The sequence below is a fragment of the Amblyomma mixtum genome, chromosome 8 (genome assembly GCF_055824585.1).
Source record: "Amblyomma mixtum isolate Tamu chromosome 8, ASM5582458v1, whole genome shotgun sequence".
NCBI classification, from domain to species: domain Eukaryota; kingdom Metazoa; phylum Arthropoda; class Arachnida; order Ixodida; family Ixodidae; genus Amblyomma; species Amblyomma mixtum.
Genome location: NC_143019.1, coordinates 52,071,384 through 52,098,038, shown reverse-complemented (window position 1 = coordinate 52,098,038; position 26,655 = coordinate 52,071,384). Strand labels below are relative to the sequence as shown.

General features: G+C 45.9%; 1 protein-coding gene across 2 annotated transcripts in view; it reads left to right on the top strand.

The window, feature by feature from the left end:
- Positions 1-26,655, top strand: part of Vps13B (vacuolar protein sorting 13B) — an 83,908-nt gene that overhangs the window by 41,427 nt on the left and 15,826 nt on the right. For both annotated transcript variants that reach the window (XM_089557953.1, XM_089557952.1), the window contains exons 30-48: positions 1,124-1,380; positions 2,820-2,967; positions 3,029-3,189; positions 4,354-4,550; positions 5,477-5,640; positions 7,229-7,362; positions 7,985-8,098; positions 8,210-8,311; positions 8,960-9,034; positions 9,502-9,579; positions 10,443-10,598; positions 11,786-12,094; positions 13,128-13,214; positions 14,799-14,994; positions 19,666-19,891; positions 22,087-22,297; positions 23,682-23,879; positions 25,376-25,516; positions 25,878-26,307. In XM_089557953.1, the coding sequence (XP_089414079.1) occupies positions 1,124-1,380; positions 2,820-2,967; positions 3,029-3,189; positions 4,354-4,550; positions 5,477-5,640; positions 7,229-7,362; positions 7,985-8,098; positions 8,210-8,311; positions 8,960-9,034; positions 9,502-9,579; positions 10,443-10,598; positions 11,786-12,094; positions 13,128-13,214; positions 14,799-14,994; positions 19,666-19,891; positions 22,087-22,297; positions 23,682-23,879; positions 25,376-25,516; positions 25,878-26,307 (3,384 nt within the window). The remainder of the gene's footprint in view (positions 1-1,123; positions 1,381-2,819; positions 2,968-3,028; positions 3,190-4,353; positions 4,551-5,476; positions 5,641-7,228; positions 7,363-7,984; positions 8,099-8,209; positions 8,312-8,959; positions 9,035-9,501; positions 9,580-10,442; positions 10,599-11,785; positions 12,095-13,127; positions 13,215-14,798; positions 14,995-19,665; positions 19,892-22,086; positions 22,298-23,681; positions 23,880-25,375; positions 25,517-25,877; positions 26,308-26,655) is intronic.

Genomic DNA, 26,655 nt, shown 5'->3' with positions numbered 1-26,655 from the left:
TGCACGTTAAAGAACCCCAGGTGGTCGAAATTTCCAGAGCCCTTCACTATGGCGTCCCTCATAGTCTGAATCACTTCAGGACATAAAACCCCCGCAAACCAAACACCCTGTTACAGTCGTGGACAAAACTCTGGGGGATGTGTGCTCGCAGGAAACAATTGTTGAGTGAATCGGGCCATTATAGAGACCAAATGTGGAAATTGTCAAAATCCACTTGGGATACCAAGTACCACTTTCTTTATTGTCATGTTTTAGTGCAACTACCTGTAAAGTGGAGAGGCATTCTTTTGTTTGGGGGGGGGGGGGGGGGGGGGGTGTGTGTTTTCCTCTTTCGGGCTTTTTTGTGATGTGCTTGACCAGGTAGTTGAAAACGAAATGCAATAGTCCTGTGTACTCGTGTCATATCCTGCCTGTTTAAGTAGCTTCTGCCTACAGCCTGCTGCTTCACAAGGTGGGAAATAAAGATAAAATATACTGGTTATACCTATTTCAACCAACAGTGCAACTTAATGAGCAGTACACTAATTCATTACACCTGCTGTTTGTGCAGTTTTAGCAAGTTCTGCCTGTGTTATCTTTGACCTCGCCAAAAACATCGTGATGGGTTAGTGCTAGAGTTGCGAGTCCCAGAATGTGATGGCTGAGCAGGCAAAAACCATTTATACGCTGTTATTAGAGGTTATGACTAAGGAAGTAGTTACTCCCTTATTAGAAATCTTCACCACCCCGATGGATTCCCCTAAAACATTGGACCAAGAATGAGAATAGATGTGCAGCAGTGTGAACACTTTTTTTGTGGCTGACACGTTGCGAAGTGCAGTGGGAGGAAAGGATGAAGGAGCTGGATAGCTGTGGGTGATAAAATTTATGGAAAAGACGAATTCTTGAAATTTTATGCCAAAGAACTAGAGTGGGCAGCTTAGCATTTCTTTCAATTCAGTTATGCATAAGATTCTTTCGTGGACAGCTTAAATTCAGTGAGTGAGCAAAAGGCTTCACATTATAAGACAAAGCGTATCTAGGAAAGTGCTTTACAATGCTGCTTGTAAGCTTTGCTGGGCGATGGAAAAGTTACAATGTTAACAACTTGGTCCTCGTGTTAACTGTTGCTGTCCGCACGCAGGTGTCCCATCGAGCATCGAGAGCAAGAGTACGCTGTCATCACTTCAGCTTTATGCTCTGGCTGGTCAGCAGTGTGTGGCACTGGTGGGGCCGTCCACCTTCGTGGTGTGGACGGACAGCTTCTGGGAGCAGCTCTCTGGCCTCCCCACTGCTCACAGTGTGCTGAGGGTTCACTGTGACGTGCTTCCACTTCATTTCGGACCCACGCAGTTGCAGTTCTGCTCGTCGGCAGCTCATCACACCGTGCAGCTTGTGGCTGTGAGCTCGAAATTACTTTTTTGTCTCCTCGTCGATGTTTGCTCACTAACACGCATACATTCGCGTCTAACGTAAAAGGGAACGCCTCAGTCATATGTGGCCAATGGTCAGTTCCGAAGTTTAGCTGTAAACTTTTCTTGGTACATTCTGTGGATGAATAAGCCTGATATTACCGTTTAAGGGTTCAGCATCGATGAAATATCACCTGATCAGAATGACGCATCTTTACAAAGTGAAGCGTGAGTCTCTCATCAAGTCGGAGATGAACGAATAAGGTGTTTCCCAATAAGGTGGTTCCGGTCCCATTGATTGATCACATTAGGACTGGTGGAAAAAGATACTTATGTAGATTTCGACATCCCTCATCAGTGCCAAACTTTGCCTTTTAAAAATATTTGAAGCTTTCTCCAGAGGTGAAAATGGCATTTTGTGCCAGTTTGTACAGTATGTGTAAAAGTAGAAGAGTGAAGTGCAAAACTCAATCAGTTTCATTGCTAAGTATCTCCTGTCTTTGATAATTTCAGAGTGATTAAGAGGTTGCAGGTTTAAATTGGTCTGATTTAGATATCAATAAAAAAGTGAAAAGTCACTGAAATTTTGTAGTCTTGACGGCAACAGTAGTGTTAACTTACACACAAGTCGAGGCGCAAAAAAGTTGGTTGATTATGTAGGAACATAATAGCGCTTAGAGTGGGGTATAGGTACATATATCTACAGTGCCACTTGTCATGATATAGATGGGAACATGTGCTTTCTGCATAGAGAGGAAGGGAGCTCTGGATGTATTTGTCAAATTACTGACATCGGAACCAGTGCTCTTGTCCGTGTGTGCTGGTTTCTTTTCTGGTGAATCCATACCTACTGGCCCACTGGCCCAAGTTATCAAACAGTATTGTGTATTATCAAACAATATTTGGTCATGAGACATTTTGCAAAGTTCCTGAATGCCAAATTCTCAAATTAAAATGAATCTTTTGACAAGAAATTTTTATTCATTATGTCACTTGACTGGTATGATGGCACAGATGCAGATGTCCTACCATTTCCTATACGATACTTATGCGATGGCATAATGTATTAATGTATTAATTCTTCATGTATTAATTCTTCTTGCATCTCTTTTCAAAACCATGCATTAAACAAAATCCCAAACTTTCAGCATTTTGTTCCAGTTGTGAAAAAATTTTTTTTAATGCCCTTGGGTTGCATTTCACTGTTTTGACATTTTGTTACAGCTTGTCGTATCTGAGCATACCCTGACCGATGCTTGCCTTCACAGTGTAGTGCAATAGTTTGCATAGATAGATGGAGCTTCTACTTACTTGCACCGTACTGAATTCGATGTCAGGTCTGCACAATGGTCTGTGAATTATGAGTTGTACAAGGATTAGCCATAACACCGGCATGGCCGTCAACATCGGTGCCTCTTTTCCTCTCAGTCTGTTGCAGAACGGCTCGAGAAAATAGCTCCTCGCACCGAAGTCTTGGAAACGCCGAAAGTAGCCGGTGGCACTGCAAAAGCCCCCCAAGGAAAGTCGTGGTGTGACGACCTCCGCAATGGCAGCTTCCAGTACATCCAAGACGATGGCAAGTCTTGTTTTCAGCACCTCTCTGCGCTCCGGTTTCTTACTGGGCCCTTACTCTTCAGGCACTCCCAATCCGAACGAGATAGTCTTTCGACGTCCACTCAAGAATGGAGATGCTGGTGTGATGACATGGCGTTACCCTGAGCCACGAGTCTTGACTCGAGTCGATGTCTATCCAGTTCCCTTCTCATCGACAGGCACTGCAACTGCCTCTGCTACACCTGTAAGTACAGTAGAAATTTCAAGGCATACACCATAACTATAGTACATATATAGTCCTTGTAGGACTTTAGTTTTGGTGCATGCACTCCTTGTGCGTCTATGTATATAGCACATTCTGTTAAGCATACATATTACCCTTTAAAAAGGGAGTGGCACATTCTTTTTTGTGTGACACATTTTGCTGTGAAAAGAGTGTACAGTACAGTCTACTGCTAAAGGGAACATGCGATCGTGTAGCCTCCATGCTTCGCAGAGCGCTGCCGCCGAGAATTTGTGGGAATTTTCAGCACAAGACGCATGCGCAGTAAGCATAGCGGCTGGTCTTTCCGCACATGCGCCTCGTGCCGCCTATTCTCGCTGCATCTAGGCAGCAGGGCTTCGTGAAGCGCGGAGGCCACGCGATCGCATGTTCCCTTTAACAATGGACCGTACTGTACATAGAACTCTTAAAGGACAGCCATTGTTTGGTATATTGTTTGGTAGAAAAGTATATAACAGCTGCATCCTACCGGTACTCACCTATGGGGCAGAAACGTGGAGGCTAACAAAGAGGGTTCAGCTTAAGTTAAGAACAACGCAGCGAGCTATGGAAAGGAAAATGATAGGTGTAATGTTAAGAGATCGGAAGAGGGCGGAGTGGGTGAGGGAACAAACGCGGGTTAATGACATCCTAGTTGAAATCAAGAGGAAGAAGTGGGCTTGGGCAGGGCATGTAATGCGAAGGCAAGATAATAGCTGGTCCTTAAGGGTAACGGAGTGGATTCCAAGAGAAAGCAAACGCAGCAGGGGACGGCAGAAAGTTAGGTGGGCGGATAAGATTAAGAAGTTTGCGGGGATACAGTGGCGGCAACTAGCAAAGGACAGGGTTAATTGGAGAGACATGGGAGAGGCCTTTGCCCTGCAGTGGGTGTAGTCAGGCTGATGATGATGATGATGATGATGATTGTTTGGTCATCTTGTTTCAGCTTATGGCATGATTCTCAACTAGTGGTTTAGATACTGGGGTAAGATGGATAGGGCAGGAAACAAATTCTATCAGCATTTTGACTCCTCAGATGTGCAAGCTTTTTGTTGCAGCAGTTTGTGGCAGTCTTTGTTTTGAGTCTTTGTTTTGAGTCTTTGTTTTGAGTCTTTGTTCTGACTCTGAGCTTTATGTGTGCGACAGGCGTTGCGATGCAACCTTCAGTACTGGGACCCCTGTCAGGAGGTCTTTGTGACGTGCCAGCAGTTTGAGCTGTCGGAGAGCGAGCCTTGCTTCCTGGAGCTTCCTGCATTGGCATTTTTTGGTGACCAGCCGCCACCCGTGGCGGTTGCGGACACTTGGAGGGTCATCATCCTTCCACCCGGGCAGACACCTGCAAGGTCTGGTTGAAAATCACGTGTCTTCAAGTAGTGTTAGGCATGCTTTCTTTATAGCCAGATGTCTTTAGTCTTCTTAGCCTCGAGGAACCCCATTGGCATTCAGAAGACACTGCAGAAACACGTTTTGTCTTGGCTGCGTCACGTCACATGTGTGCAAAATAGAGCATGCAAATGCGTGGCCTCTCAAAAAATGCCCCGATTCAATGAATAATGACTTGAAACAACCCACTGTGAGTAATTACAGTATTATCAGCCCCAAAATAGAATGGGTTAAAGTAAAGTTTGCAGACAAGGCATGCATGGATATTATAGGTTGCGGATATCAAAAACCACTCCAAGGATTGGCCACGGTGGCTCAGTGGTTATGGTGCTCGGCTGCTGACCCGAAAGACGCGGGTTCGATCCCGGCCGCGCGGTTGAATTTCTTTGTCTAGAGGCCCGTGTACTGTGCGATGTCAGTGCACGTTAAAGAGCCCCAGGTGGTCGAAATTTCCGGAGCCCTCCACTACGGCGTGGAGAAATTCTAGAGGCCCGTGTACTGTGCGATGTCAGTGCACGTTAAAGAGCCCCAGGTGGTCGAAATTTCCGGAGCCCTTCACTACAGCGTCTCTCATAGTCTTAGTCGCTTTGGGACGTTAAACCCCATAAACCAACCAAACCACTCCAAGGACCCCAGGGGCTTCCCCAGAATCCAGTATGAGGACTCCTGTTTTGAGCTCTTTGTGACAGAATGCTGCAGGGGACTGGTGCCGAGCGTGATGACTGAGACGTTTCATGTAATGTTGCGTGCCTTGCTACTGGTATTCCATTATGCAACTCAGTTTTTATGTGACGAGGAGCTTTTCCAGCTGACAAGATACTGCACAGCTAGCAGGCTTTTTCTTTTTCTTTAATTTATTACTTTTTTTTGTTTGGTGCACTGGCAGGGGCTCCGAAGAGTCAACATCGGGCACGGCCATGTCGCCCCTGGCACTGGCCGCATGCATGCGCGTGGACTCCCACTTTGATCCGGCCTTGGTGCCTCGCCTGAGAGCCAGCGTGGCCGTCGATGCCTGTGTTGTGACGCTGAATGTCCCCGCTGACCAGAAAGGTGAGCGAGTCCCTTCCGGGTCAAAGGTCACAACTTAGATTACAACGGTGCACTCTGGGCTAGAGGCTATGTCTTGAACATTACCGTATTTTCCGGTCTATAAGACGTGGCTTTTTTTTTTTAAATCTTGCTGGTGTGTCCTATACAAGGGTGCGTCTTATACACATTTTTTTTTTTTTTTTGCGAGTTCAGAAATTATTCAGGTTCATGTTCAAGCTTTTTTCACCCAAAAAATATTACTACCAATGACGTGGTTGTAACACGGTTAACACTTCAGTACGGGGACCGCTGTGCGCAACTTTGTTCAGGTGAACTTAATCATGAAATGGCGTGGATGATGACTTCCTGGATCACAAACACATGACCGTTTCGGAGGTCGCAAGCAAAAGTAATGTGAAATGCCAAAAGATGGCGACAATCTCGCTTCTCGCCATTTTCAAGCCAACACAAGCCGGCGTTCTTTTTTAGCCACACTTTGCAACTTTGTTTGCTCCATGTACATATGCGAAGAGAATGTTTCAGCTGCGTTGCCTCAGAAATGGGCGAACTTTTTGATAGCACATCCGAAGATGAAGACTTCCAAGGTTTTAAGTAGAAAAATTCTTGTTATGGACATATGGGAGAGTTTCGTTTTTTCTTTCTTTTTTCTAAAACGTGGGCGGGTATGGCGTGAGTGTTGCCTTTTTGATCACTTAGCGTTTCTTAGGAATTTCTCACAGGGACGGTGAATTTCGCGATGGTCATGCAAGCGTGTTTAATTAAGCCTCACTAGCCTATCTCGGTAAGTTGGGGTGTGTCTTATATACCAACTTTTTCAATGACAGCCTGCATATATGGAGGGTGCGTCTTATACAAGGGTGCGTCTTGATACACCGGAAAATACGGTACATGAATGAAACAGATGTGCCAGCCGCTCGCCAACACATTCTTTGCATCTTACCCTATCCCAGCCACCTTACCCAGCCACCTACTGCGTAAGACCTCTTTGCACATATTAGGCCTCTCTGTAGCCCCCTTTGAAATCACTGTTGACCTGGAATGGGCTTCACTGTGGTACCTCTCAGTTTAACAATCTTGTGTTGCCTTGGCAGGTAAAGTGCTGTTTTTGTGCAGGGACTGGATGCAAAGTAGAAATGCAGATTTAGGTTGAAGAACAAATCAGTGGGAGCAAATTAACCTGCCATTTGTGTGAAAACATTGTGGTGCTAAGTGTTTGCTGTAATATCAGGTCAATCCTTGCCATGAACTCAGTCCTGTGTCTTCATCTATGAGTCTTTCTCTGTCTGCAAGTTCTTCAGTGTGTTAGATTCGCTCTTTCTTTTTTGAGTGTACAGCCTGAGTAAGCTGTAGCTAAATCTTTTGTTGCTTTCTGTGTAAGAGCTGGTGCATTTTACTATCTCACAGCTTTTCGTTCGCACTTTGAACAGTTTGCAGGATTATTGTTTGTGTATGTTGGCACTGCAGTTAACACATTGAGTTAATATTAAGCATATAGTTAACCTTTTGACTTTTGTCACCTTTGTTGCCAACGCTTCTGTTAACTTTTTTCTCGTCATCTGTTCACACATTTGCTCTTTTTTTCTCCCAGTTCCATCAGCGGCACTTTGGCCATTCAAGTTAGACAATTCGGCTACAAGCCCTGCCAACTTTGATTTTGCTGTGGTGTCCGTTGACCATCTGTGCCTTTCGTACACTGGCTGGGAGCATCGAACTAACCTTGGGGTATGCAGAACTTTCTTTCACTGTGCTGTACTTGTGAACAGTTTCTCATTTTGCTACGTGGACCGTTCTTGAGAATTCCCTTTTTTGCGTCTTTCCTCTAATCTTTGAGTGCTGCATTCTTAGTGTGCTCAGTTTGAGCTCAATTTAGCTAACTGCAAGGGAACCACAAGTTGTCGTGTCACGCTGAGGCTTTTGCCAAACTCAGAAAGTATTTCGGATCTGTGGCGACGTGTGGGAGAATAGCAACTTGTTTGTTGAATTAAAAAAACTTACTCAAACAGGATTGACTGTTGGCATTCCTGTTATATTTACTCCTCACGCAGTTTTGTTTAGTCAAAAACAAATCACTTGATTTTTGTTTGCACATGCCGATCATTTCAGCCTGTCACATTGTTAACCATTTTTACTATTCCTACTCTTCAGCCCAAGGCTGAATGGTAAAACACCTTTTCGTATATAAAGGACCCAGGCATATTCTGTTAGATCTCATTGTCTTACTAATAGTTCATGATGCGCTGTGAATTGAGCAGTGTATTTGGTCCCTAGCAGGCAGTGTGCAAGAGCCACATTTTTTGATCTGGTGCTGCACTGTAAAGGAGACATGCTATATTTCTTCCACTAGGTAAATGGCTACGTTTCTTGCGATGTCACGGAACTGCTCCACCTTACTCGTCTCGGTGTCCTCGACTCCGTGGGCGTTAAGGCCTCGGCCATCATTTGCCAGCCAGCCAACAGGGTGAGTCTGCGGTTTTCCTGTCAAGCGCAGCGTTGTTGAGATTTTTGGGAGGGCTGTGTGCTCTTGTCCTGATTTTGATTTACTATTTACATGTCGTTGTTATTATTGCAGGATCCTGGCATCGAAGTTGAGGCATCCTTGGACCCCTGCTTTATCCGGATATGTCAGCCGGTGGTCCACACATTGTCTACGGCAGCTGCTTTATGGAGTCAGGTAAGATGCTGCTTGCATTTTGGCATTCGAATCGTTTTATCATCGAACAGAAAAGTCAGAGGGCATGTGATATTTTGATTTCTTGCTTTTATTTTTGTGTGCTGGGTTCCCACGAAACAGTAGCTTCTGAGAAAAAAAACTTTTTTTTTCTGTTTTCCTCATTTTTTCATTGACCGTCCATTATGCGTGCTTGAACCTGACACATAACATGTTTGCTATTTACATATTTTCTGCACCAAGGCTAATACGGATTTAGGATAACAGGAAAGGTGGATATTTGTGTGAACTGTAGTAGCGGTTAGTCTTTCATATCTCACAGTGGTGTAAGATTAGTTCACCTCTTTTGTAGCAAAGCACAGAAATTCTTGGAGAAGATAAATATTTGTGTGATACGCAGCAAAATTTACTTTCTTCAATTGTTGAGGTGATTTAAAGAGCAAATTAATTTCTTTTTTAACAAGAAGCAGAAATCTTATCGTGCAGTTACATGCTGCATTATGAAATATGTGCAATGTGAGTTACTCTCTGGAGATAAGTTTACTAGAAACTACAACCATCCAGGGTGATGAAGTATATTTTGTAACTTAGTAACACTCAAGTGCTTGTTTAGCATAGTGCTGTCATGGTCACTTTCTTTTTTTGAAACAGGATCCACACACTGGTGTTCTTCCAAGTTACGTAGCAGTGTGCAACAACACAACGGACACGATCTGCTTTGGTCAGGTATGCAGTCCCCTTGTATTTCTTGTAGTAGCCACATTTTCCATCATCTGTGGCCCTAAAATTACGTCACTGCCTTCTGAATAATTTGCAAATGTCAGTTCTCCTTGTGTTTTGAATGAGATGAGATCCAGTTTATTGAAATGGCATGCTTGTGGCTTTTAGCCCTATGCACTCCAAACTTCCAGCCAGAACACTTTAAAAGTGATTCCGGTTTTCTTTTATTATTATTATTATCATTTTGGTTTTTAGCACCTTTTATGAATGCCTGGATTTCCTTTTCCGGATTTTGTGATCTCAATGGTTAATGTCAGGCATGAATGTCAGGCATGAGCAGTGGTTGTGCTCAAAAGTTCAAAATTTGGCTTGCAGTTTATTGCAAACACCGGATATGCCACTGTTGAAAAAGAGGTGTAATGCAGTACATGCTACAACTGTTGATTCTCTTCGTTTTTTGACCACCACCCTAGGCTGGAACCGTGGAGAAGATATCGCTCCAGCCAGGCCACACGCACGCCTACACGTGGAAGAGCACCCGAGCGCCACTGGTGAGCCTCTCATGCATTCTTGCGTGGAAGTTCTCCGTTCTCTTGCATGTTCTGTGGTCTGTGTCTTGCCTACCCTTATGCCATCTTTTAATGCGATTGCTTTTTAGTTGTCGTCATGCAAAAAACAACCGTTTTTTCCCAAACAAAATTCCCCAATTGGTCGAGAGGGTCGCTATGTCATTAGCCTAGCCAAATTTGAGAATCTGAGCACTAGAATGTTCATTATCTTTCATTGGATTATAATATGGGATTATACTAACCAGACCCCCTCTTCCACCTTAACTGCCTACTAATACACATTAATCAGCAAACTAATCTTACTAATCAAGCTTGATCCATGCACGAATCTCCAGGAATTCAATCACCGACTAATCCACCATAATCCATTTTCTGGGGTGAGCCAACTGCTAAACGCTGTTGCATTTTCTGCTTTAAGAATGTGGTTAAGGCGACCCTAAGTTTTGTTAATTTCATTCCAGTAAGGCAGCTCTGCAGAATAATTTTCAAATGTTTTCTCCACTAGTTTGATGCACAGACTAAGAAGTGTTTCCATGAAGCAGTTATTTCTGGGCACTTAACGCTTTCAGTGAACTGACACAGCCCTGTTGTGTGAAATAGCACTCTAGTAGCCTTTAGTGCCCGCGTTAACATCTACTCAAAGTTCTGAAAAGTAAATTTATTTTTATCCTGTGAGTCATTTTATTTGTCAATGTTAGGGTCTGAAAGAATCATATGATGCTTATTCAAACTTGGGACATTTATAGTATATATATATATATATATATATCTGTTGCATAAGCTATAATCAGAATGTACAGTGTTGTGGCGTGCATTGTGAGCTGAATCTTACCTCCCTGTTTCAGATGCTGCACATTGGAATTGAAAGTCAGCAATGGAAGTGGAGCAGTCCTTTCGCGCTGATTTGTGACAAGGAAATTTCAGTTGAAGTTCCCGTTGGTTCGTCAGCCCTATCCACTGTCCTGGTCAGAATGCAGGAAGGCCACGGGGTTGAAATGCAGGCAAGCAAGCTACAGCAGCAGAATATATATACTACGTCAAATGAAACATGAACGAGATAACTGCTGTGCGAAATCAAGAAAACTCAAGTTTTAGCTGTTGTGTAGGAATTACAGACGGGGTTCATTAGCACTTCCAAGCAGCCATCCTTGCATCATCTAGGTGAAAGAAAAGTGCACTGATGTTCAGTCACCCTCAGCTAAAATCCTCTGTTTTGCTGTTCTTGTTTCAGAGGTCTTGTTTGTATTTCATTTGATTCTGATGGTAGTACTTATAGCTGATGCGTCACCCTATTATTGCGCCTATCAGAGCTAGAGTGCCACTGTAATCTTACAAATGATTAGTAGTATTAATACTAGTTAAACTAAGCAAAACATTGTTCTAAACTAAGTTAAACAGTAACAAAGTTCGTTTTATACCATCCTTTATGGCAAGGAAAGCAGTGATGATGAGAGCTCTTGCAGAGGTCCAATGCATGTACTGCTATGAACTGCTGAAAGAATACATCTTGTGTCGTGAGGACTAACATTTATTTTAGTCAGAACCAGCTGGTTTTACGGTTGTTACGTAGATCCCATGCACCAAACATAGGATACTTACTCAATCTTTATGCAACAGAGCACTAAGTGGGTGACGAGAACTAGGACTTCAAAAGCCAAGAGAAGAAAATTGACCTTGTAAATATCCAGCTAATTTTCATAGAAATTTCTGAATTAGCGGGTTTATTGAAGCACAGCACTGTTTGCACTTAGAGGGGGTGCCCAGTTAATAATACAGCATTTATTGCAGCTCAAATTTGATGTGAAGTCCTTCAGAATAACCTCTCTTCGATGGATGCCAACATAATGTTTGCGTCAACCAAATCCTTTTTTTTTTCAAGAATTCAAATTGCTGCACTTACGGTGAGGTGGTTGTGGTATGTAGGGTATAATGTAGGGTATAGTGTACCAATGTTGCCAATAGACTAAGGAGGATCATGTGGTAAATGACGGGTTGATTTCTACCACCCGGGGTTCTTTAACGTGCATTACTGACAATTGCTTGATTATGAACTAGACATTTAGGCATTACTGCTAGGTGCGTGATGGGCTGCACAATATCTATTATTTGTTTTCCCATTTTTTTCCGGTTTGCCTGCCCCCAAAAAGAATGTCGGCCATGTGGATCACAGTGCCGAAATCCGTTGCAGGTGATCATCTCTGGCCAGGTGACGCTTCGGAGTCACCTGGTGACAGACCTGCAGGTCCAGCTGAGGCTGCTGGTCGACAGCAGCAAGGACCACAGCAAGTCGCCATCGCCAAAGACCCGGACCCTGATGGTCGACCTCGGCGATAAGGCCTGCCGAAGCCTCATCATCAACCCTCACAGGCTACACTCATTTTCACTGAGAAGGCAGGCGTCTGCGTCAGGCGGCCAAGCGAGAGCCAATGCCGTGCCATGGTCGAGCGAAATAGTGTTCAGTGCCATGAACTCTAAGGACTGGGCCAAAGTAGTGGAGGTTTGTGATGTTTCACTGAGCTCCCCTGTGCAGCTATTACGTGGCATTGTGCTAGTGAACTAGTGGCACTGTACTAGTGTAGACTGTACTACTGTGAAATGAATGCACGGTGTTCGCGTTTCAGATGCATGCCTTATATGGGCATATGCCAATCAATAGCCAATCGATACTTAATCAGGTGCAAGGCATCAAAACATGATATAAGGGGATTTCATGATTATGTCATTGTACTTAATGACTAAATGTCTAATTGGCAATTTGTAGTAGTTAAGAAGTGGCATGTGGGACTGTGCCTGTACCTTAACTAACACTAATTAAACAGTGTACTAGTTAAGATCACGTTAACTATCACTAACCATACATTAACTAGTATCACGAAATGTGCAAGTCATGCTTAACTATCATTAACCATCATTAATAGTTCGACGTTTCTAGACATTTCGTAGACATTGTGTCGAACATTCTAGAGAGTTCCATCACATGACAGGTCAGTGACAGGACATGATGGATGGCATTAGAACAATGGTAAAGATCAATCAGCCTAATTAACCTTTCTAGTCAGACCACATAAATAAATAAAACCGAGTAGGAAATTGGTCGAGTTGGGGAAGCGAACAAGGGTCTCCGGAGTGCGAGACGAGCACGCTAACCACTCCACCATGCCAACTGAATGCTTTGGAATGAACAAAGGCGCATCTAGCTAATAGCCTAGCTAATATGGGGTCTTTGTTCACTCCCATCTTCCTCCCTTCCCTTACAGGGAGGTTCAGGTGTCCACTGTCTGGGGAGATATACATTTCCTTTCCCCAAAAACCAATTTATCTGTGAGCAAGGTGTAGAGCCAAATGAGTGATGACGTTCTGTGGACTCCCTGGCAGTGTTGCTAGACGCTGTCGGGTTCCACTCTTCCAGGCAAAGCTTAACATCTTAACCGCACATCAGTGACACAAGCAGCAACACTGCGCTTAAGGCTTTCGCCTCACCGCACTTTAGGTCAACAAAGTGCCCCCCTGAATTTTTTCTTTGCTCGCAGGTACCACAAGACACCGATGAAGTTGGAAAGCTGCAGCTGTGGTGCTATTGTTTTGCGGGCTGCTTTGGGTCATCTGCGAACCTTCTGGTGGGTCGTGGCACTCATTCTTGAGTTCTGTTTTGCTTTCCTGTAGTGATGGCACAGTGTACGGCGTGTGGTGTGCTACAAATCAACACTAGCCAGATGGCTTGCTTTTATGTGCTGGCTTTCTCTGTGTCTTCAGATGATCCCGTCACCCTGGCATCGAGTGACTACCAATCCATGCAAGGAGCCAATATTTTATTAAGTGTCATCACTGAATAAATGAATGCCTTTTAAAGTACATTACTTCCCAAGAACAGACTGCATTAAAAATTGTCAGTTGTTATGAGTTAGGGTATCATTTCTTTTTTTGCAACATTAGTTTGCTTTACTTTGCATCTTTTATATTTTTTACATTTTTTTCGAGTTCAGGTGAAACATGACTACACTTAGTTTTCTGTCCTTTTTTATCGCCACCTCGGTTGTCCGTTATCACTACCTTTCTTGTTGTCACTCTGTTCTGCATCTTTGGTGTGTTAATTTAGCTGGGACCAGAGTAGGTGTGTTCTGCTTGTGGAGCCAGAGGTATTCTTGAGAGGTTAAGGATCCCCCTGCTATGGTTTGGCAATAAGGCCAGTAGTCTCGTAATTTAATAAGTAAGCAGTGTTAAGAATAGTTAAAAAGCAAGTGCGTACTAAGAACAACAGTCGAGAATAATGTTCAGTGGTCTTCTTCATGCTGTCCGTATCCTGTATGCAACGGTAGCTCCATTCTGACGCTGCTCTACGTCAGTCCAATCAGTCCAAATAGAGAATGAATAATTCTGCATACATGGGCATTAAAAAATTATTGCTATCCGAACAACTTCCATCCGTGAACATTGGATCCAAACACTGGAACCGAAGTGAGAACCGAAGTGCTAGCTCACCTAATTTGCATTTGGCCTAACTGCGCAAATCGACCGTCAATTTTTTAGCTTTATGGCTGCACTTGGATGGTTCCTAATGAGTGATTACTCCCTTATATTGTCATGCATATTCATCATCATCATCATCAGCCTGACTACACCCACTGCAGGGCAAAGGCCTCTCCCATGTCTCTCCAATTAACCCTGTCCTTCGCCAGCCGTGGCCACCCTATCCCCGCAAATTTCTTAATCTCAACCGCCCACCTAACTTTCTGCCGCCCCCTGCTACGCTTGCCTTCTCTTGGAGTCCCCTCCGTTACCCTTAAGGACCAGCGGTTATCTTTCCTTCGCATTACATGCCCTGCCCAAGCCCACTTCTTCCTCTTGATTTCGACTAGGATATTGTTAACGCGCGTTTGTTCTCTCACCTACTCCACCCGCTTACGATCTCTTAACGTTACACTTGTCATTTTTCTTTCCATAGCTCACTGCGTTATGCTAGGTTAACGGAGTGGATTCCAAGAGAAGGCAAGCATAGCAGGGGGAGGCAGAAAGTTAGGTGGGCGGATGAGATTAAGAAGTTTGCGGGGATACGGTGGCCGCAGCTAGCAAAGGACAGGGTTAACTGGCGAGGCATGGGAGGGGCCTTTGCCCTGCAGTGGGCGTAAGTCGGGCTGATGATGGTGGTGATTGTTGTGCATTAGTGTAACTGATGGGCCCTCCTGGAACTGGAACTGGTGCAGGTGTTGGCGTTCGCCCCACTTCACGTGCTGCGCAGCCATCTGCCTTGCAGTCTACTGGTGCACTTGCATGGCCGTACCGGTTTTGAAGCCGCTGCCGGCGATCACTACCACTCCCTCTCGGTGCCCGGCCGGGGCCAGGATTGGCCCTTACTGGTTGATCCGCTCCCGTCCAGTCTCACCTTCCAGCTGGGACCAGGTCAGTGGCAAGGGAGCAAAGGGTGTATCGCCTGAGAGATCTGAAGCCTCAGTTTTCACTGTGTTATTCTGCATTGCTATTTGCAGATGTCTCGGACCCTGCTAGTAAGGATTTACTGATTGAAATTCTCGTGAATTAGCTTCTGAAGTTCAGTTGGTTAGCACCAAGTTGAGTAATAGCTTAGGCAGTTTGCATTAGGGTGGCGTGATAAATTGTCGAGCGTGTTGTTTTTCTTTTCTTTTGACAATTTTTTTGAAGAACTGGTGCTGTGTGTGGTGCTGAATAAATAAATGGAATCGGATTCTCCGATAAGAATAAGTAAGTAAATAAAACAAGTACATACTTTCTTTTTTAATCCATGCTTTTTCCTGTTACTTAACATGTAAAGTGTGCTAGCTGAGAATTGAAGGAGAAAAGATGAAACAACGCATAAGGATCGGGCACAGTCAAAAAATTTTTGTGTCTTATGTTTATGCACCACACTGCCTTTCATTCGCTCACTCACTGTCACTCACTCACTGTCACTCACTCACTTCCAATCACCATTTTTGCAGAAAGTTGACACAGCTTCAGCGAGTGTGACAAAGCATCAATGCATTCTCTCTTTCTTTCATGTAGTGGCCTTGTGCGTTTGAAAATCAAGTGATTGTGAAAATGAATATCGTGACGTTCAGTCATTTTGTTTGGCACCAGTATTAAAAAATATTCGCTTAGAAATTTTCCGAAGAAAATTGCTGTTTGCTTCAAATTCGCTTCGAGCCAAGAAACTACTATTCATATGTCTAGTTAAACAGCTGTGAGGAGGTGAAGACTGCAGGTCAAATTTACGCATTAACATTCATGAGTTATAGGAAAGAAATAAACGAGGCGGCATTTGCAGGAAAGGAAAATCTAATTGAAGTATTGAAATGAAACGGGGGAAAAAAACAGACAAGAGAGAGAACAAAGAGGAAAAAGGAAAGGAAAACAAGCACTCGCGAGAAGACAGTCAAAAAGGAAAGTCACACTTAAGTTTCTTTGTGTCCCGGTGATGAGCCTGGTGCGTCGATCGAGGAGGCGTGGCTGGGCGACGGGGCAGACTTTAGACACGTGTGTCGGGTTCCCTTCGTTGACACCCGGTTGGCGGCGTTCTCCACGGCGGCCTCAACGCTGCCGAAGAAAATAGCGTCTGTGTGCTCCGGGCACGGCCCCCAGGTCAGGTAGCCCGGGTGTGCCACGGAGATGTTAGAGGCGGCCCGTGTCGAGAAGCTGTCGGCTGGGCGGGAAGAGAGGCGCCTGGATGTGACGGCCGAGGCTCCCGACGACGGCTGTCCGGGTCTGGTCACCCGGACGTCTGCAGCTGAGGCCCAAGCCTGGTAACTCGGGGCGCCAGCAGAACAGGTCCACCTCCGTCGCCGACCGCCGTCTTCTTCTTCTTTCCCGCACGTTCTCTCTGCCACGTATTCCTTTCCTTTTCTTCTTCATCCGCCTCCCGTGCGTCTTCTGTAACCGCAGTGTGGCGCTGGCTCCTTACAAAAGCCCCCCTTTCAGAGTTTTTTCCATGGGAAAAAATTACCTGGGGCAGCGGCACACAAGACTGAAGCCGAAGACGCAACGAGGAGACGCTGGACACTGTATTGCACGCACCACATCACCACACACACGCACTCTGAACCGAACGACTGGTTCGCACGAACGCAGTTCGCACCAAAAAACACTGAACACACGACAGTCAACCATACAGCACATTGGAACACAACAGGGGAAAAAAGGAGCACACTAAATGAGCATATATACATTGACCACTATGTACAATATTTACACCATGAGCACACTTCACTGATTCAAGACATTCAGCCCGGTGCATCAATGAGCGATAGACAACCCAGCGGGGCCCTCGCTACCTTCCCTTTGGGTAGAGTCTGCTGGCATACATCACAAGACTTTACGAATCTCTTGATATCGGCCTGAATTCCTGGCCAATAAAACTCTCTGCGCACCCTCTCAGTGGTCTTGCGGATGCCCTGATGGCCGGAGAAAGCACTTCCATGCGCACGTATAAGGACTTGATGGCGAAGGCTTTTCGGTACAACGGCCTGCTTTATCGTTTGTCCTCGCGAGAACTGGAACGCACGGAACAGAACTCCGTCTTCGAAGTGAAATGAATAGGCGGTGTTGTTCTTGCCAGGATAAGTCTCGCCGACTTTGTTCCGGCACACATCCAGTGTTCTGTCCTCCTCTTGCTTCCTTCGGAAGGTGGGTTTCGACACCTCCAATGCTTTGATAGACATGTCACTGCACGTCATAGGAACCTTCGCCGTCCCCAGTACGGCAGAGCCTTCAGCCTCTCCTATCCCTTTCTGGACAGTCAGAACTCTTGGTGGTACCATTCGGTTGATGGAAAAGGGGTCCAGAGCGCCTGGTACATTCCCAATGATCACGTCGTACAGTGGAGATTCCAAGCAGCGAGCGATGGACTTGCCCGAAAAATATGGCGACGAGATCAGCACCTCCGCCTCTGGGACCTCCAAACTTCTGCCATCCGCCAGGAGCAGAGTAGCTCTAGCACCGGTCAAAGCCGCTTCGGGAACCAGGTTCCTACGCACCACGATACTGTTGGTACCAGTATCCCGCAAAATAGAAACCGGCTGCCCGAACAGCTCACCTTGCTGCACAGGCATGCTAGCAGTGAAAACCGTTGGCCGGTAATCTGCATCCACACTGGTAAGATCAGGCCGCACTTCAACCGGAGGACTGGCAGGATGCATACAACAGGCTGACGCCTCGCGGTCTCCTGGGTTCTTGCGCCTGCAGGACTGTACCTCATGGCCTTCCTTGCGACAGAACGTGCAGTACGGTTGTTTCGGCTGCATACGGCAGTCGGACGCTTTGTGTCCCGCCTTATCGCACAGAAAGCACCGCACTTGAAATTTGGATCCCGCAGTACTGTCCTTCGCCTTAGGGATATTTCATTCCAACTTATCCTTGAGAGTTGACAAGTTAGATTGCTGCTGGGCCTCCAAAAAATGATCCGCGGCAACCGCGATCTCGTCGACTGTCTTGCAGTCCCGCTCACGGATGAATATTGCAAGCCTCGCATGGCAGTTGTTCAAAAATTCTTCGGCGACAATCATGTCGCGAACCTCTTCGAACGTTTTGCCTCGTCCTCTCATTTCGACCCAACGATCGAAAAAACTAAACAGCCTCGTGGCGTACTGCCTCCCGGTCTCGCCGTCGTGGGGCTTACTATGGCGAAACTTTTCGCGGTATCCCTCCGCCGTGAAGCGGAATCGCTGCAAAAGCGCTAGTGTAGCTTTGGTGTAATCTAGAGAGTCTTCCGGCGATAACCTTCCAAAAACACGAAGAGCTTCTCCCCCCAAGCATAGGCTCAACGCCGTGGCCCACTTGTCTTTCGGCCAACCCTGACCAGTAGCCACGTGCTCAAATCGTTTGAGGTATGCGTCAAGATCATCACGATCTTCGTCGAAAACGGGAATGAGCCCATGAGGGTTGATGAGCACAGACGATTCGGCCCTGGAAACATTTGGTTCAACAGCGGCAAGTCGCTCCCCACCCTCCATAAGCTTCACTCGCAACTGTAAGTTTTGTGCCTCTTTCTCCAAACGTTCTTTGGAAGCTTCACGCTCAGCGGCTCTCTCATCCCGCGTTCTCTTAAGCTCCTCTTCTACCCAAGCGCGCAACTCTGCACCTTGGAGCCCCATGCGCTCTCCTGCCGCCACAAGCTCGGACGCGCTCATTGTGGTTAAAGAAAAGCAAGTACGAAAGCGATAACAGCCGACCTCGTCCTGTCGTAGCGGACGCCAAATTTGTGAGGAGGTGAAGACTGCAGGTCAAATTTACGCATTAACATTCATGAGTTATAGGAAAGAAATAAACGAGGCGGCATTTGCAGGAAAGGAAAATCTAATTGAAGTATTGAAATGAAACGGGGGAAAAAAACAGACAAGAGAGAGAACAAAGAGGAAAAAGGAAAGGAAAACAAGCACTCGCGAGAAGACAGTCAAAAAGGAAAGTCACACTTAAGTTTCTTTGTGTCCCGGTGATGAGCCTGGTGCGTCGATCGAGGAGGCGTGGCTGGGCGACGGGGCAGACTTTAGACACGTGTGTCGGGTTCCCTTCGTTGACACCCGGTTGGCGGCGTTCTCCACGGCGGCCTCAACGCTGCCGAAGAAAATAGCGTCTGTGTGCTCCGGGCACGGCCCCCAGGTCAGGTAGCCCGGGTGTGCCACGGAGATGTTAGAGGCGGCCCGTGTCGAGAAGCTGTCGGCTGGGCGGGAAGAGAGGCGCCTGGATGTGACGGCCGAGGCTCCCGACGACGGCTGTCCGGGTCTGGTCACCCGGACGTCTGCAGCTGAGGCCCAAGCCTGGTAACTCGGGGCGCCAGCAGAACAGGTCCACCTCCGTCGCCGACCGCCGTCTTCTTCTTCTTTCCCGCACGTTCTCTCTGCCACGTATTCCTTTCCTTTTCTTCTTCATCCACCTCCCGTGCGTCTTCTGTAACCGCAGTGTGGCGCTGGCTCCTTACAACAGCGCACTTCAGTGCACTAGCTGGCTTGCACTCAGTTATTGCTGCGTTAACTGTGACAAACCGCATCCAAAATGGTACTTGTGAGGCTTGCAAGCGCAGCTTTCTTGTTTCAGCAGCGAATTTACTTCGTATTGCCATTTCAGGCAAGCGTGTTTCGTCTCCCGCGCTTGAGCTGAGGCCGCCTTCGCTGGACCACGAGATCTCCACCACGCCTCCCGAAGACCTGTGGAAGCTCCGGAGTCCTGAGTGGAGCTTCAGCTCTCCCCATGCGGCCAAGTGGCCCTATGACAATGTCGAGCGCACAACCAGGGTCGACTACCTGTGGGAGAAAGGGGTTCTTACTCAGCTGTTCACCACTACTAACCCAAGGTCAGCACCACGTTGCCGCTACAGAAGTTGTGACATGGCCGCGTAAATTGTGATCCTTTCTCTGGATGTGTTTAATGAGGACTCTTTTGGCTAACAGCACACCGATGCAGTGAGCGCATTAAAGTAAACAATGTATCAGTAGCAAAAGGATGAGCAATGGAAGAAAAAAGAATGCTCACCGCCAGTGGTTCCTTCCTATAAATGTAACAAAAAGGAGGCAGTGTGCACTTGTGTGTCCAAACACTGCCAAAAATCTCTCTTGCCGGCTTTGTGCCCGGGCCACAAAAAAGTTTGCCAGAGCCAGTTCTTAACTTTATGTGTTTGTAAATGTTACTGCAGTGCTGCTGAATCAGGGCAGCACAGCAAAGGTACATCTGTGTGTGTTCTGCCGGTATCCTCATTTGTAATTGATAACTTAATGTGTGTTGAAGGAAGTAATTTTTTTTTGCAAGCGTGCACATTTTGCAAGCTTTCTTTGGTTAGGTATGCGTTCAGTGTTTTGTTTGACATGAAGTGATTAACCAACCTATGACTGTAGAGCATTCTACATGTAAGCATCACTTTTTTGCACAGGAACTCTAAAAGTTTATTGTGTAAAAGCTTGGTCCTGCTAGTGTAGGTTCAGGAGGCTCTAAACTTTTCCTATGCAAAGGTTGTGTTGTGTGCATTCAGTTTTGTGCATTGAGTGCATTCAGAAAGATCCACCAGTCTTTTCTGGATGCCATTTTTCAGATTCAACCTCATCGACTACGCTGTGATTCCGTTAGAAAAACAAATAATTTTTGCGCATTGTCAAAAGTGGACCACTGCACGCGATGCGAAATGTGGTTTTAAAGCCGATGTCAGGTATTTGAACGAATTTGCGTAGCATCTCAGTAACAGGTAATGAATTTGCGTAGCATCTCAGTAACAGGTAACGAATTTGCGTAGCATCTCAGTAACAGGTAACGAATTTGCGTAGCATCTCAGTAACAGGTAACGAATTTGCGTAGCATCTCATATTGCACAACGGCTCAGAACTCTGTTGAGAACTATATTTCCACCAATGAAAGGATGATTTTGAATTTGGAAGTGAAATAAACATTTTATAGATAAAAAAATTTATTTTTTCTAGTTTCTGAAATTTCGGCATGTGTGAGTTTAAGTGGGGACACTGGTCTTTGAGACCATAAAATGACCAAAAAATCGATTTTGAAAAAATGACGTTTGTGGAATCTACAACTATTATTTTCCAACTGTACCAATTTTTTCCTTTAAGAAATCAACATTTTGACCATAATATTATATTCAGATCATCCTGTGGGCTGAATTTATTCAGGAGCAGACAATTTAATGGCATGAAAATTTTGGACATCTGGCTGTCTTAGTATGTTGATATCTCAACGTCTAGGACAGACAGAGATGTCATATTGTTTGCTAAGGGAAGCTGAAGGCACAGTGTGTGCAATAATCGAAGCAGACTTGTTCAATCGCACTTCAAAAATTTATAATTTCACCAAGGTTATCGATGCATTACATTCACACCTTGAACATTGATATTCCAAGTGCTGTAAAATTACTAACGAGGGTAAAATGGAAAAACAGTTTTAATTATTGCACTCTTTACTCACCATACTATGCAGCCATGGGTTAAAAATGATTTATTATAGAGCAGTTCTTTTTTTTGCATCAAGGTACTAATGAATGACTAATTAAAATTAATTACCTTGGGAACCGACTAATTTATGAGAAAGGTAATTTCATTGTTGAAATCAATATAAAAAACTGAGCAAGGTGGTGCAGTTTCATTAGGATTGGATGAAAAATAAGGAAAATAGGCCTAAGACCAGTGTGCCCCCTTAAACCAGCAACTGCTTGTTCTGTTGGCTCTGCAGTAACCAGCTATGTTCTCTACATACATGGGTGTGCCTAGACTATGTGTACAGTCGGGGACAAAAGTCTCCGGACCACGTGTTCCTCAAACGAAGCCGATAGCTCTGCTATTAGTCGGCGGCTGGAGACTGCACTTGTGGTGATGAAAGAACAAAAATTTAACTTTTACCTCCACAAGTGTCGTCTCCAGCCGCCGACTAATAGCAGAGCTATCGGCTTCGTACAGTTCGTTCATTCACATCTGTTGCCTTGTTTCAAATGCATCTGTTTGCTTTCTACTTACATTGTCTCTCTCTCCCTTCATGCTCTAAAACCTCTCGCAGTCCCAAGTGCCTTCCTGAAATGCCGGAAACGGAGCTCCATGTGAAGCAGTACTATGACCCCAACCTTCCGTACCCTGGCACTGTGCTGGTGGACATCAAGCCCTGGGCGTTCTTTGTCAACTGCACGGGACAGGAGCTCAGGCTTCTCACCGGTGACCACGGGGTTTGGACTCTGGGCCAAGAGCAGGCATTCGCACCACCCCCACTTCATGTGAGCACTTGGTTGATTTATTGGGGTTTAACGTCCCAAAGCAACTCAGGCTATGAGGGACGCCGTAGTGAAGGGCTCCGGAAATTTCGACCACCTGGGGTTCTTTGATGTGCACTGACATCGCACAGTACACGGGCCTCTAGAATTTTGCCTCCATCGAAATTCAGCTGCCGTGGCAGGGATCGAACTCGCGTCTTTCGGGCCAGCAGCAGAGTGCCGTATAACCACTGAGCCACCGTGGCGGGGGTGAGCACTTGGGTTGTGGAGGTTCTTGGATTTTGGTTAACTGTCTTGCAGAGGCAGTGTGGGCGTGCTCTCTCGGATCAGTGGTACATTTCAGCGGGCTTTTCCTGGCCTTAGACTCGTCGCAGTGGATTAGTGTCTTTCGCATTCATGTGCTGATCCAAAGGTAGCGGGTTTGATTCCGGCCGCAGTGACGTTATTTCTGTGGAGGCGAAATACAAAAACAACCCTCTGCTGTGCAATATCAGCGCATATTAAAGGACCCCAGGTGGCGTAAGTTAATTCAGGGTTCCTCACTACAGTGTTCTTGATAGCCCTTGTGTCGCTTTGGGATGTTTAACTCCACAGTTCACAGGTGTAGCACAGTGGGATTCAGAGTAAGCCTCTTTAGGGGTAGAGCCAAGCGTTGTGTTTAACCTTACATTGTAAAAACTGCCTGCCAGGCATACCCTTTAGAACCAAATGGTAGTAAAACTGGTTTTCACTGCCACCTGCTGGAAAGTGTGACAAGTAAATAGAAACATTTGGCTGCTTTCTTTGTGTTTCTTTCAAGTCTTCTAAAGCATAGAAAACGAGACAGCCATCCCTGTATCGCTGGTAGAACAAGAAATTTTTAAAAATCTAGTTTCGTTTTCTGCATCTGATGAGTTAGCAATCATCGTAGTCAGTACTGTATTAAGTTAAGCTGCCAGGACAAACTGCGTCTGCCCAGTGTAGCCTATTAAATAAAGGCCTTCTGAATATGGAAAGTGAGCCAGAATTTGTGGTAATTGCATTGTACTGTCATCAGCTCTATTATTACTACTATGCCAAACTAACTTGTCACTTTTGTTAGAATTGCCTTTGCACGTTTAAGGTTTGGTTTATGGTTTATTGGGGTTTAACGTCCCGAAGCAACTCAGGCTATGAGGGACGCCGTAGTGAAGGGCTCCAGAAATTTCGACCACCTGGGGTTCTTTAACGTGCACTGACATCGCACAGTACATGGGCCTCTAGAATTTTTCTTCATCGAAATTCAGCCGCCGCGGCTGGGATCGAACCCGCGTCTTTCGGGTCAGCAGCCGAGTGCCGTAACCACTGAGCCACCGCGGCGGGGCACGTATAAGGTGCGAGTCACGTTTTCCCTTTGGGGCTTCTGCAGGACCCATTTTTCCTGGCCATTGAAGAGGACAGCACCCTTCACTGCTGCCTGCGCCCCCTGCTGGTGGACCCTTCCTACCTGCGGCAGAAGAGGAAGGGTGGTTCTTCCTCTGCCGACCAGGACGCTGACCTGTTGCAGCTGTCGGTGCCCAGGCCCGTCTGCATCTGCTTCCGCTACCCCGGATCCACTTCGTACGCTGTGAGTGCCCTGGCATCCCCTGGTTGCACAACGTGCGCAAGGCAAAATAGGTTGCATTTGGAAACTTCATGAACCAGCATCCCCTGATAGCACCACTCGCATGCTAGGTAGTGACCGCCGAGGTTACTGTCTCTATGCATATATCAAAAAGTTGCATGGAAGGCCTGCACTAAAGGCTTGAATTCTGTTCCACGAGGTGTCACCAGTGTGTACGTCTTCATTAGGGCTTCCCTTGACACCTTATGTGGTCATTTTCCCACACTCAGGTTGATGTAAGTTGGCCCGTAGTTGGCATGTTCCTTTGTGACATTGTGGTACAGTCTTTGTCAAAAGTAACCAGGCTGCATGGTTTGCTTCTCAGCGATATAGTAAAGCTATTATTCCAGCCCTCAAGCTCTAAATCTCTGTATGGTAAGGAGAACCCCTGTTCTCACCTTTGAAGAACTTTTTGATCTTTAGGGAAGCCATGATGGCTCTACTATACGAATGAGAAGCAAACCATGCAGCCTGGTTACTTTTGACAAAGACTGTACCTATCTTGCTCCTTTAGAATGTAGAGAGGGGTATTGGAACCCTTGTAGTTATTCTTCTCGTGCGACACAAGTCACCTGTGAAGCTTTTAGGCACAGTAAGATTCAGGGCAAAAATGGGGATGGGCCACATACTGTCATTCACTTTTAACTGTAGAAACTGCTGCTTCTGTATCCCAAGTGGTATGGTAAAGTGCAGAAAATGCACGATAAGGAATTCACAACGCTGTGGCAAGCCTTTGAATGTCAGCAAAAAAACAAAAGTTCTTCCTGCATGTTACGAGTATTTGTACATTCACTTCTATGCACCCAAGCTCAGATCCTGTCTTTTTATTTCTGCCAATGCAAGCGGTGCAGTGTGTGTTCTATGGATCGCTTTCGGTCTGTGTTGTTTGCATTTATAGTATAGTCATGTTTAGTAACTCGCCCAACAATGTGCTTCACTGATCCATGCAGTGAAAGCTCGTTAATTTGACCCTCATTAATACAGAACGCCAGCGTGCTCCCGGCCCATTTAAGTCACTGCGATGCAAGCAGTTGTAGTCAGTTTTTTTGGGGTCATCTGATAATCCAAATTTCAGATAATTCGAACAATTCCCGCTTAGTTTCGGTTCCACTTTCGTGAGCTTCACGCCAGCCCACGGCGATGACGGCTATCGGCTACGCATCGATCAGCCAACTGAACCCGGCTGAAGTAGTTTTGGGCACTGCTTTGCACCGCTGAGTGTTTCCCTCGCTTCGATCCGCATTGTTCTTCCATTGGGTTATTCGATAATTCAAACTTTGTATAATTTGAACATTTTTTCCAGTTCCTTGAAATTCAAGTTAATGAGCTTTTACTGTACTCTGCGATGTGCTCAGCTTTGTTGTGCAGCGTGTTTGTTACACAGCTGCTTACAGTTTGACATTGTGGAAAACATTTAGTTGTGTCATCATGCTGACAGGAGAGCCCGTCCTTCTCTGCAGGTCTGTCGGCTGGTAGCCCTGGCACAAGACTTTGAGGGTTGTCTCGTGGTGACCCTCAAGTCGGCAGTCTACATCAGCAACCAGGCAGACCTGCCTCTGGCAGCGGCTGGCTTCACAACGAGGGTCATGCAGGACAATCCAGTAGGTCTTGCTCTTTACCATTGCTACATGTATTTGTGATAACATAGCCCCAGGTCATGCCGGCCTTTGGTCTAAAGGAACGCATGCAGTTAGGGCGAGTTCCGGACTGACCAAGCCAGGTCATATGCGCTATATTTTATTCCCTTCACACCACGATGCTGTAGGTGATGTAGCGGCAAACTAGTCCTAATACAGTACTATAAGTTACTAAGCACCTTTTTAGTCGCTGAAAGTCGGTGTGAGCATAAAGTTTCTGCACTTAAGAGCTACTCTGTGTGCATCCTACAAGAGCAGTGGGCTCAATTCGGCTGATGCCGAAGATAATATTGGTGATGACGATATGTTTGTTCTTCTCGAACAGACACAAGCGTGGAGTGGTGCTGTGGAAATGGCGGCAGAGTGTTCGCTGCCACCCGATACCCAGCAGAGCCAAAACATCATTCCCCTACTCTTCTGGAATGGAAGCAGCAGCATCGATGACACGGAAGTGGACGAAGCCATATACGGTCGTCTCCTCATCAGCTTTGCGCTGAATCACATGCCTGTAGAGGGCGGGCAGAGGCTCTGGGGTTTTCCCGTGACACTCGAAGCGGAGACGAAGAATGTACGGTGGTCAACATCAGTCTTCAAGACTGCCGGGGCGTCGTACACGACCGTGCCTCTTGTGGTCACCTGCCATTCTAGGGAAGGAAGCATGTATGTCGTGGTTGCCCGGGACGCCAACCCGCTCCTGCGCATCTCCAACGCCACACGTGCTACGCTTGTGTTTGTCGAGAATGGCCCCACGAAAGGTTGGTTGTGTTTTTGGCTGCTCAGATCATATTTTTTATTTGTGTTTTTTCTTTGTCGATTTTACTTTTGCATTTTCGCATCAACTTCAACATTGCTGTCATACAAACCAGTCAAAAAGATTACGCTAGTACAGGGCTAGTCTGGTGCCCTGGAATGTATCGATTTCTCTTGATCTCATGACATCAGGAGAGCACATTTTCAGTGTCGTGTTTATTTTTTCAATTTTTCAATTTCAGTTTTTTTTAGACACAAAAGTGGTCTTGAGTGATCGGGCAAAAGGCAGATATGCTCTGCCTGACAAGGCCTTACACCTGTGCAATGTTCAGCACTAGTACAGCAAATTGTTA